The sequence below is a fragment of the Chelonia mydas genome, chromosome 1 (genome assembly GCF_015237465.2).
Source record: "Chelonia mydas isolate rCheMyd1 chromosome 1, rCheMyd1.pri.v2, whole genome shotgun sequence".
Lineage (NCBI taxonomy): Eukaryota > Metazoa > Chordata > Testudines > Cheloniidae > Chelonia > Chelonia mydas.
Window position 1 is genome coordinate 275,461,430 of NC_057849.1, and position 12,146 is coordinate 275,473,575.

General features: G+C 43.9%; 1 protein-coding gene across 1 annotated transcript in view; it reads right to left on the reverse strand.

Moving 5' to 3' along the window:
- The window catches only part of ACSS3 (acyl-CoA synthetase short chain family member 3), a 135,748-nt gene that overhangs the window by 9,952 nt on the left and 113,650 nt on the right, over window positions 1-12,146 (reverse strand). The window contains exons 12-13 of the mRNA XM_007059031.4: window positions 3,525-3,606; window positions 2,375-2,497 (exon numbers count right to left, since the gene is read on the reverse strand). Of these exons, the coding sequence (XP_007059093.3) occupies window positions 2,375-2,497; window positions 3,525-3,606 (205 nt within the window). The remainder of the gene's footprint in view (window positions 1-2,374; window positions 2,498-3,524; window positions 3,607-12,146) is intronic.

Below are 12,146 nucleotides of genomic sequence, written 5' to 3' on the forward strand. Positions count from 1 at the left end.
AGATGAAATTAACACAAATACGTAACAACTATTCATTGAGCGACAGGATAAATGGTAACTTCTGTAGCTTCACAAGGCCCTGATGATACTTATAGAAAACCCTGGTGAAATAAACAACTCTTATTGGAACATGATGAAGTTGAAATTTATAGTCAAAATCTGCAGAAAAACTTGCTAAACGACATGTAGCTATAATGGAAATGGAGATAAATATGCATACTTGACAAGGTGACTGTCATTTAATTAAAGGAAGATTCACTGAGCTTCTAATTCTGTATTTACTGATCTTACTGAAGACTTAATTGTGTTGTTGTTAATGTTTGCTCATTTAAATAGCAGTTTGCGCTGTAAACTACTTACAGTCTAGCTTTTTTTAGCTTGGTTTAAAAGGTGAATTGAAAAACTAAACATTTTCTTGTGATTAAGTGTATATTGTTTTCAGGGGAACAAAATTACAAAACAGTAGGGGAGAAGACTGAGAAAAACAAGTGACTTAAATGAAAGAAAAGAAGAAAGCTCACATGGTACACAGAGATAAAGTAGTACAATACTAAACATTGGGTAATTCACAACACCAGCCATTTTATCAGCTTCAGATCCAGTCTGAAAGATAAGGAACAATGCCTGAATAATTTGTTTAACGATACAGAAGTAAAAGACCAGTGGCAAGATTCTGTGCTGTATATCTTCAAGTCATCTTTGTGCCTCCTAATCCTGGGTTGCTTTAGGGGCCAGTGTGGTCCCTTGAATAACTTAACATTGAGGGGCAGCCTAAGTTAGCACAATCCCTGAAGTGCTATGCTGTTGCACCTCCCCCCACTGCCTCCTGGTTGAGACATACCCCCTATGCCAGGGGCTTGAGGCATGGGTCTCGTATGGCAGCATAAATTACCTTGTGCAAAGTCCATATGGGGGGGGGGGTTTGATTAGATCCTCCCCACCTAAATCTGGTGTTGTGACAGCCCTTTCACTAAAGGGCCACACCGGAGGGAAGAATCCCTTCCCAGGTGGTGTGCTCATTACAGGATTGTGGGGTGGGAGGGGAAGGTGGCTTTACATGACATTTACATTCTCCCAATTCTGAGCCAATGTACACTAGTCTAGCACTCTTACGTTAGAGTAGCTCTAATTTAAAACAGATTATTCATCGGCCTAAAAGAACATTCCAGTATCTGGGGAGCACCAGGGAGCAGGGATCCCCTAGTAATGTCCCTGGAGGATGAGATGACACGGTGCAGAGCTGTTAATACCACTGTACTCCACCCAGAGATTCCCCTTATATAATGCAAATGCTTAGGAAGGTGGATCCATGGGGTTTATGTGCTGCTTTTGTGCAACCCAAATGGCTTGCGCAGCCAGAGAGACCAAAAATCTGTCCTCTGGCTTTTCTGCAAGTTTTCTACTCTTTAAAATCCAAAACGTTATATAAAATATGCAGGTCAACCAACAGATTGCAAACAGATACTTTATAAAGCAAAATATTGCAAAATTAGTTCTCCTTTGACTTAACTGCTAAGTTCAGAGTCTAGAGAAAAGTACAATAACATGCCTAATACCAAATAAGGAGGATTTTCTTGTACTCCCTGCATGGCTTCCTGTACTTGCAAGATCTTCAGGGAAATCCAAGATCTTCTGGCAATTACAGTAGATCTGGACAGGTCAGTGAATCAGGAAATGAGTCTAAAATGCTATTTTAAAATGCATAGTTTTAACTTGTGGAGTTATCTGTATATTACATTCGTGAGCTAGGATGTGAGGGTGGAATTTCGGAGCGTTTAGAGTTGGCTTAGCTCTGCTCTGACTGAAGCCAATAATAAAACTCCTAATGATTTCAATGGGAGCAGAGTTTAAGCCAACACTGAGCCCTTTTTGAAATCCACCCTAAAACTACTTTTAAATAACTTTCCAGAAGTTTTAATCTTAGAAACATCTGGTATTTAAACACCGCACCCCCAAAGAAATCAAAACCAACAAGTACACAACTGAGAAAAAAATAAAACGTATTTTTGTTGAGGTTTTCAGTCTCTGTGAACACATCTACACAGAGAGCAGCAGCCTGTCGCAGTGAGTCTTAGAGCCTGGCTTGACAGACTTAGGCTCAACAGGGCTTGTGCTCCGTCGCTAAAAATAGTTGTGTAGATGTTGTGGCTCGTGCTGGACCTTGGGCTCTGAAGCCCACCCCCATCTTCGGCTTCAGAGCCCGAGTCACAATGTCTACATAGTTATTTTAAGCAGCTTAGTGTGAGCCCAGCAAGCCTGAGTCTGTCAACCTGAGCTCCAAGACTCACTTCCACAGGCTCCCACTCAATGTGTGGACGTACCCTGTGATGCCAGCTTTCTTTGTACCCATTTTCACTGTTAAGTTTGTGCTCACCTCCTCAATTGCACCTGCAGAAATTCTATGACCTGCAACATTGATCACGTCGTCAACTCGAGACATGACATATAAGTAGCCATCTTCGTCCATGTACCCAGCATCCATGGTATCATAGTATCCCTGAAAATAAAACCACAAGAAATAAATTGATATTAATACTAGGGTCATCAGCTCAGCAATGTTCTACCAGCAAAATGGATGAGTGACTCACTCAAAATGAAAAAAGTTACTGGCCTGTTTAATATAGTCACCTCCCACCTAAAGTTTATGCGTGTGGTGTAAAAATAGGATCACATCAACTTTACAGCTGAAAAATCTTTATAAACTGCAATTCCTTCTTTTCCCAATTATAATTTTTTCATTATATGGATTTTATTCTGAAACACTTTATTCTCTGTTCTGATTTCATAATACAGATTGGGTTCCCCTCCCCAAGTGAGCTTGGTGGGGTCAGCAGGAACAGCATATGCCCTGCAAGTCCACTCACACCTTTTCCAGCCTGTTCACCGCTCACTCGGAACCCCTGGAAGATGGGGCTCCCCTGAGCCCCGGGGGAAGAGCAGGGTTGTCTCTAAAGGTTGGGGCAGCAAAACTGAACTCAAATTCTCATGATATTCCTGTTTCTATTGGAAATATCTTGACCCAGAAGCATGATAGCAACACCTTGCCAGACCACAAAATGACAACTTGTCCACACATAAATCTGTTCCCTCAGCTATTTCCACCCTTGGACTGAATCTTCCTTCTTGGTCATGCATAGGAAACACACACACACACACACACCCCCGCCGTGTCTGGAGGAGATCAGCTTATGTACGATCTCTTCCATGTGTGGATCTGATGGGGGAAACATAATTTATTCATCTATGTACAGATTCCCCTCCCTAAAGTCATGCTCCACTCCTGCATATGTTACTCCACACAGAAGACAAACTGTATTTTTTAGATTTTCTTTAAAAGAGAATGACTACATTCTAATATTATGCACAATGAAAGGTTTAACTTTAAAAGTTTTTAATCTTACACAGAGATACATATCAAAGTTCTCTCATCAAAAGAAGAAATGACAGAATCCTAACTACTAACTAAGGTCATTCAATGCCACAGCATTACTGGTAGTTTATATAGTTCCTTTTGCAATTCTTACTTGAAATTTTTGGAAATATAACTCCTTGAATATTTCCTGATTTTTCCAGAGACCCGAGAAGGCTCCAGGAGGCAAAGGCAACCTTACATTAAAAAGGAAAAAAGTGTAGTAGTTAGAATAATAAGATACAAACTCAAAAACTTCAATGATGCATAGTATAATACATAATCACAATGTGATAGAACTGAATTCATATCTCAGAGTCAGGTAAGCATATGAGGATTATGCAATTGGAAGACTGTTCCCTTAACACCTATATTACTTAGTGACAGATGATTCTGAAAATTATGTATTTCATAAACTACTGATAAATCACATTCATATAGTTCTAAACTTGAAGATACAGTTAGCGGATACATTTTATAGAAAACTAGGGCCTCCAACTTTTAGTAAAATAAAGTTTGCCGTAGTAAATGTGAAAGAAGTGCTATAAATATCTGTCATCATCATTCAGTTTAAAAGATTGCCCAAGATAAAGCAACTGGCACAAATACATCTAGACTATATGGACTATAAGGTGGATAGAAAGCTGGCTAGATCATCAGGCTCAACAGGTAGTGACCAATGGCTCCATGTCTAGTTGGCAGCCGGTATCAAGCAGAGTGCCCCAAGGTTCGGTCCTGGGGTCGGTTTTGTTCAATATCTTCATTAATGATCTGGGAGGATGGCGTGGATTACACCCCAGCAAGTTTGCAGATGACACTAAACTGGTCAGATGACACTAAACTGGGAGGAGTGGTAGATACACTGGAAGGTAGGGATAGGATACAGAGGGACCTAGACAAATTAGAGGATTGGGCCAAAAGAAATCTGATGAGGTTCAACGAGGACAAGTGCAGAGTCCTGAACTTAGGACGGAAGAATCCCATGCACTGCTACAGACTAGGGACAGAGCCTAGGCAGCAGTTCTGCAGAAAAGGACCTATGGGTTACAGTGGACGAGAAGCTGGATATGAGTCAACAGTGTGCCCTTGTTGCCAAGAAGGCCAATGGCATTTGGGGCTGTATAAGTAGGAGCATTGCCAGCAGACCGAGGGACGTGATCATTCCCCTCTATTCGGCATTGGTGAGGCCTCATCTGGAGTACTGTGCCCAGTTTTGGGCTCCACACTACAAGAAGGATGTGGAAAATTTGGAAAACGTCCAGCGGAGGGCAACAAAAATGATTAGGGGGCTGGAGCACATGATTTATGAGGAGAGGTTGAGGGAACTGGGATTATTTAGTCTGCGGAAGAGAAGAATGAGGGGGGATTTGATAGCTGCTTTCAACTACCTGAAAGGGGGTTCCAAAGAGGATGGATCTACACTGTTCTCCGTGGTAGCAGATGACAGAGCAAGGAATAATGGTCTTAAGTTGCAATCAGGGAGGTTTAGGTTGGTTATTAGGAAAAACTTTTTCACTAAGAGGGTGGTGAAGCACTGGAATGGGTTATCTAGGGAGGTGGTGGGACCTCCTTCCTTAGAAGTTTTTAAGGTCAGGCTTGACAAAGCCTTGGCTGGGATGATTTAGTTGGGGATTGGTCCTGCTTTGAGCAGGGGGTTGGACTAGATGACCTCCTGAGGTCCCTTTCAACCCTGATATTCTATGATTCTATATTCTGCATGGATACAGACATTTTGTAATACATAAATACACACAAGATCAGACCCTCAGTTTGTGTAAATTGTCCTAGCACCACTGACTTCAAAATCATGAGGATCTGGATCACAGCATTTTCAGGTGGTTATACTTATTTTAATTGTACAAAAATGAAGTGAAATTATGCAGATTAAACTGCAGTAATTATTGGGGGGGAGGGAGGTGGAAAAAGGTAAAAACCTATATTTTCAAATATAAAATAATTTGGGTTTAATTCATAGAAGAAAATAGAAATGACAAAAGTTGAAATGCACCATCAGCTGAGTTTTCAACATGTGCTCCTTTCTGCCACTTTAGTCAGCATCTGAATGTGATGAAGATGGGAGAAGGAGCATTCCACCTACATAATACCTGTCAGATGGGAAGAAGCTGCAAAGCTTCCTGGGCTGACACCGGTGATTTTAATTCCACAGTGTTGACTGTCAATAAAAAGTTCAAGGAAACTGGGTTTAACCGTAAAAGATACAAATTCAAAGGGGGATGAACTGGGATTCTATAAAGGTTAACTCTGAATGCAGGGTGGGGGAGAGAGAGAGAGAGAGCAAGAGGACAGAGACAGCATGCATGCATATATTAGATCAATTCAGTAATGTGGCATAAAAGGTCTCCTAGTATGAGTTTGGGATGAATGTATTACTCACAAGTAACACCTCATACATGAGATCTTCACTTTCACCCTGGCAGTCACCAAATACTGACAAATGCCACTATGATTCATAACACTATCCAAAGGACAATACCTCCAGCACTGAAACATTCCCCAGTAGCGTAGCAGTGTCCATACAGATAAAATATAAACTGTATGTGGGACTTTAGGAAATGGTGTTAGCAAGTCAAACACATCTACACTACAAGATTTACTTTTAATCAACACAAAAGGACAATTCTTCTTTTTTCTATAGAAAGTATTAACAGAATAAGCCATGGCAAAACAAGCTAAATCATCACTGTTCTTCCTAAGATGATGGTGGCCTCTCAGGGTCAGACTCAGCTATCCTCCACGTGATTCACTTTAAGAGAACCAGAAGGATGTATTTGGCAACAGGATGTGGTCAGAGTTTCAGCTGATGGGACACTTCCCAGTAAAGTGTATGAACATCCATGGGGTATCTAGCCACTCCCCACATCGCCCATTTTTATGGGTTTATTGGACAGCTTTAGGTGCATACGAGGTGCATACCCGACCTGCTTGTCACAGGGCCATGGTTGGAACCAGGTGGAGCAGGGAGGGACCAGGGTTCCCCTACCGCTGACCCTAAAGACTCTCACCACCAAGTGATACAGCCACAGACTCTTGCCACTAAGCAATACAGCTGGATGCAGACCCAACCCCCCACCAACAGAAGGTCAAACTGCAACAACAGAGGATAGCGTACTGGTATTCTACCAGGAATTACACGATACAAAAAGTATTCAGATTCCCCACCCCGGCCTTCTCCACCAACTCATCCAACTGCAACAAAAGTCAAGATGGGGGTTGGGAGAACAGAATAAAAACCCACAATACAAATACCCTTACAATCTTTAAAGCTCTTTAAAAAGGGAAACTTGTTAAGAAAGCTCACTGTTGGCTTTACCAAGCCAGGCAACGACACTTTAAAAGGTCCCCTACAGTATAGGCCATTAATGACAAGAACCTAGAATAAAAGATGATACAGGATACAGAAATAGCTATACATGAATATATAACAAATATAGTTCAGCTTAACTGCCACAAAATCACGAAATTCACCAATGAGTACTCTTCCTCTTCCACTTTTGGGGCAAACAGTCAAGTGCTTCAAAATATTTTGTTGAGTGCTGGTATTTGGAAAAAAACGGTTACTAACCTGTTCAGTAAATGTTGTTCTGGACATGTTGCACATGTCCAATCCAACCTTGGTGCCTGTCTGCCCAGCACATAGCCATTGGAAACTTTTCCCCTCAGTAGTACCCATTGAGTAGCTTGAGTTCCTCCTGCTGACACACACCACTGCATGCAGGTATAAAGGACAGAGCGGCTCCCTCTTCCCCCTCAGTTTCATCTTGCCAGATCTCCGACACAGAGGGTTAGGAGTACGGGTCATGATTGGAGAACAACTTGCTCAACTCTAGCATTGTCTCTCGAGTCCTGAACAACACCACAATGGGAAGCAAATGTGTTGATTGAGGACCAGGTTGTCAATCTACAAATGTGGCTTCGGGCAGAATGCAGGTAAGTACATTGGCTGGCTGATATGGAAAGATGATACCACCTTTGGGAAAACCTCAGATGAGGCTGCAAGTAAACCTTGTTCTTAAAGAAGACTGTATAGAGAGGCCCATCCATTAAGTCATGCAGCTCTCCTACTCTTCTGGCCAAGGTGATGGCAACCAAAAATGCCATTTTCATTCATTGATGTAGCCAAAGGCTCAAACAGAGGGACCCATAAGTCTTAAAGGCGCTAAATTTAGATCGCTTGGGAGAAGGTGGTCTTGCAACCAAGGATACAATTTGACTAGCCCTTTCAAAAACCCTATAAACATGTTGTTAGAGAAAACAGACCAATTATCTACTTTGGGGTGGAATGCTTACTCCTGGGGGAGTTCTGCACCACTGTGCAATGCAAAATTTGCACAGAAGTAATGTTCTGCACAGAATTTCATTTCTTCCCACAGAACCGGTGCTGCAGAGCTGCTGCTAGGGACTGCTGGACCTGACAAAGCCCGCCTCCCCAAATCGCAATGCACCACTGCAAGAGGCGTGGACGGGCTGCAGTTTCCAGCATGCCCTGAACAAAGGAGATGGCATGTGGGCCACGGCTGCACAATAAGCAGAGTGCCCGGAACACAGGGTCACGTGCCCCCCCCAGATTTCTGCCAGAGTTTGCTGACCCTGCTCAGCCACGTGGAGTGTTCAGGTCCCCTCCATGAGCAACAGCTGCTGGAGCTGGCAAGCTGCACCCTTCAGGGAGAGGCAGAAGCAACTGCTGAAAGCTGCAGGGAGGGGCCATTGCTTTCCAGGAGGGTTAAGGGAGGGCCCCTTCCCAGAAGGGGGCGTGACTCGACCTGTTCCAGGAGGCAACCAAATCTTTAAATTTTGCCTCCCCCATGAGCAGATACAGGTCATTTCTGCCCAGTAGGACAATAACAAAAGCTGTGTGGAGTGGTGCCTGAACCTGGGCTCTGGAGGGAGGGGGTGCGGGTGTCTGGCCCCACAGCTGAACTCTGGGGGGGAAAAGAGGGTGCAGGTGTCTGGGCTGGGGGGCCCTGTGCAGCCAACTCCAGCACCCCCCAAATATCCCCTTCAGCACCCCTCAAATGTACTCCTGCACCTCCCTCTCACCCCGGCAGTGTTCTCTATTTGGGAACTTGAAATATAGTAATCTACGGGGGCACGGTGAAAAAAACCAGAATTGACAAAAGACTGGAGGGGCAGAGTTTCCCCCGAAGATGTGCCCAGCTGGCATATGTGAAACACCTAGACTGAGGTGCCCGACAAAAGCATAACAGAGAAACAGGAACTGGGTTGTCGTAAGGGTTTCTTTAATTTTCTACTCATGGGGGAATCTTTTTGTTCTCTGTATTGTTACAGACATACTTGCTGACAGGTATTTTGAAATAAATTACCAAAATAATTGAAACTGGGACGATTGTATTGTGTTATTTTGACAAATAAAATATTCAGAATTTTGCAGCATTTTAAAATATTGTACGCAGAGTTTTTAATTTTTTTGGTGCCAAATTTTTTATTTTTTGGTGCAGAATTCCCCCAGGAGTAAATGCTGGAAAGCTGCCTGATATACCTTCACAGAACTAGCAGTCAAACATCAGTGTTTTAGGTACAATAAGCTATCTAGTAGCTGTTGAACTGAAGAAAGGAACGGTGGTGCTGCCTGCCTGATCACAGTAGTAAGAATGCGTTGTTCAGGGAACCCAGGCTGTGATCTTGTAGGGAACAGAACTGCTGACACTTTCTGTTGATCCTTCTCGCAAATAGGTTTATTTGCGGAAACCCCCACCAATGGAAGAGGTATCTGACCAGATGTGGACAACGAGACCAATCGTGGTGTCTTGTAAATGATCTGCTCAGGTGATCTGCCAGATTGTTTTGGACCCTGGTCGATAAGAAGCTTCTAGACCTATTGAGTTGGCAGTGCAAAGCTCACAAAGCAGCGTAGCCTCTTGACAGAGCGGGCTCCTCCCTGCTTGCTGAGGTAGAACATTGCTGCTGTGTTCTCTGTGAGGACTAAAAGGATGTTTCCCTTGATCTGTAGCAGAAAAACTTGGCAGGCCAATCTAACAGTTTTCAACTTTCTGACATTGATGTGGAAAGCAAGTCCTCTGCGGATCTAAACTCTGAGTCTGCAGAGAACCCAGATGGGTCCTCCAGCCAAAGGCAGACACATTGATCACGAACATGAGCATCATCTGCAGGGAGGCAAAAGGACTCCCACACATACATTAGCTGGAACTGTCCATCAAGCTAGGGAGGTGAGGGCATCAGAGGGCACCTTCACTACCGAGTCCAGATGGTGACAGCACGCTGAGTAGCCAACCCTGTAGAATTATGAGGTGCAGTCTGGCATATTGAACCACATAGGTGCACAAGGCCACATGCCCCAGGAGCCTCAAACAGTTTCATGCTGTTGTGACTGGGTGAGCTTTGCAATCTAAAACAATAGACAGTCATCTGAAACCTCAAGTTCAGATCATATCTGTCTACTGCTATGCTACAATGGTGCCACTTTGGCACCAGAGAGGGCATCATCAAGTCCAGCACCAGGAGTCTACTGTACTGATTTAGGCACTGATTTGGAGGAGAAATGCTTGCATTTCAGATGTACTCTACTCAAATCCTTCTCACCCCTCTTTTCAGGTTTTGAGGGTGGATATCTTCCCCTGGTTGGCGCCTCATTGTTGCTAGGCACAAGTGAAGGAGATGAGTGCTGGGACTCTGACAACGCTGGAGACGTACTTTCACTGAAGCTGCAGCACTCAGCACCAAGTTGGAGCAGGTCACCTCAAGCATAGTCCAAGTGCCACCTCCATCAGCAGGAACTTCAGCCTAGCCTTCCTATCCTTGTTTGTTTTAGGCTTGAATTTACAGCAAATCTGGCACCGGTCTTTCACATGTGCTTTGCCCTTAAGACAACTACTGTGCAGGTCACTCACTAGCATAGGTTTTGAGCAACAAGCACATGGCTTGAAGCCCAGCAACTGAGGCATTCCTCAGTGCTGGGGGTAGAACCCCAAAACATGGAAAACAATAAAAAAATTTGAACATAATTAAACTTATTAACCAACTACAATTATACTTTATACACAAAGCAGAGAGAAAACTTCTGGTAATGAACAGGGGTTCCAATGACTGTTCTGGGAGGTAAGAAGGAACTGAAAGGGGCGTGGGAACAGTTCTGCCCTTTATACCTGCATGCAGCAGTGATCAGAGCAGAAGATGCTCAAGCCACCCAATGGGTACCGTTAAGGGAAAAAGTTTCTGATGGCCATGTGTCAAAAAGTGTCCATTTTCTGACTGAAATTGAGCTTTTAAATTATGGGAGGAAAAGAGGTAGGAAGTTAGGTCACTGGCTTGGGATGTGGGAGAGCCAGGTTCAAGTGTTTGCTCTGCATGAACCAAAGTGGAGTTTTTCCATCCCAGATCACACATAATCAGGGAGAACAGGGACTTGAACCTGGCTCTCCCACATCTCCAGCCAAATGTCCTAACCACTCAGTTACGGTCTCAGTCAGTCATGCTTTCCTTCCCCTCCTCTCCAGATTTCCTAACAAAAACTTAGTTGAAACAAATATGTCTGCACAAAACATTTTGACTTTGAGCACATCTCAAGGAAATTTAATTTAGCCAAAAATGTTCCAACCAGTTCTAATGCAGACCAATGTTAAACTTCCAGTATGTTACTTACCAGCCCTCCAAAGGATGTTTTTGACCTAGCACTGCTCTCCTAGCTGGTAAGTCAGAAAGGGGTACCTGGCTGACCAAAAGGACAGTAACCCCAAGTATTTCCTGTAAAACAGCCAAGAAATGCAACAGGCATGTGCCATGGGAGCAGACACAATGGAAACTGAAGATGATGAGAAAGCAGAAAAGGAGATAAGAGAAAAGCAGTCAATATTTAGAGTGGCTTTAAGCTGAGGTCCCTGTATCTAAAATCTCCTTGGGGGAGTGGAGTGGAGTGGAAGGTATAAAAAAGGGTGTGCATTTTAAAGTGACTTTTAGTGTTTATGAAACACTGAAGAGACAAAAGAGTTTGCTATCAAGTGTTATCAAAGAGAAGACACAGCAAGGAAAACAACAATGATTCTCTTGCCTATGGAGTCTTTCAATACATGTTCCTCATCTGAGCTGTGGCCATTCTGGGACAGAATCCAAGGGTTTGTCTACTCTACGAAATTAGGTCGAATTTATAGAAGCCGGTTTTGTAGAAAGCGGTTTTATACAGTTGATTGTGTGTGTCCCCACACAAGAGCTCTAAGTGCATGTAGTCGGCGGAGTGTGTCCACAGTACCTAGGCAACCGTCGACTTCCGAGCGTTTGCACCGTGGGTGGCTATCCCACAGTTCCCGCAGTCTCCGCCGCCCATCTGAATTCTGGGTAGAAATCCCAGTGCCTGATGGGGCTAAAACATTGTCGCAGGTGGTTCTGGGTACATATCGTCAGGCCCCCTGTTCCCTCCCTTCCTCCGTGAAAGCAGGGGCAGACAATCGTTTTGCGCCTTTTTTCTTGAGTAACCTGTGCAGATGCCATACCACGGCAAGCATGGAGACTGCTCAGCAAACCGTCACCGTATGTCTCCTGGGTGCTGGCAGACGTGGTACTGCATTGCTACACAGCAGCAGTTAAATTGCCTTTTGGCAGCAGATAGTGCAGTATGACTGGTAGCTGTCATCGACGTAGTCCTGGGTGCTCTTTTAATCGGGCGCCTGGGCAAACATGGGAGTGACTCAGCCAGGTCATTTCCCTTTTAAGTTTCGTCTCGTGGTGATTCAGTCCTACCGGCAGT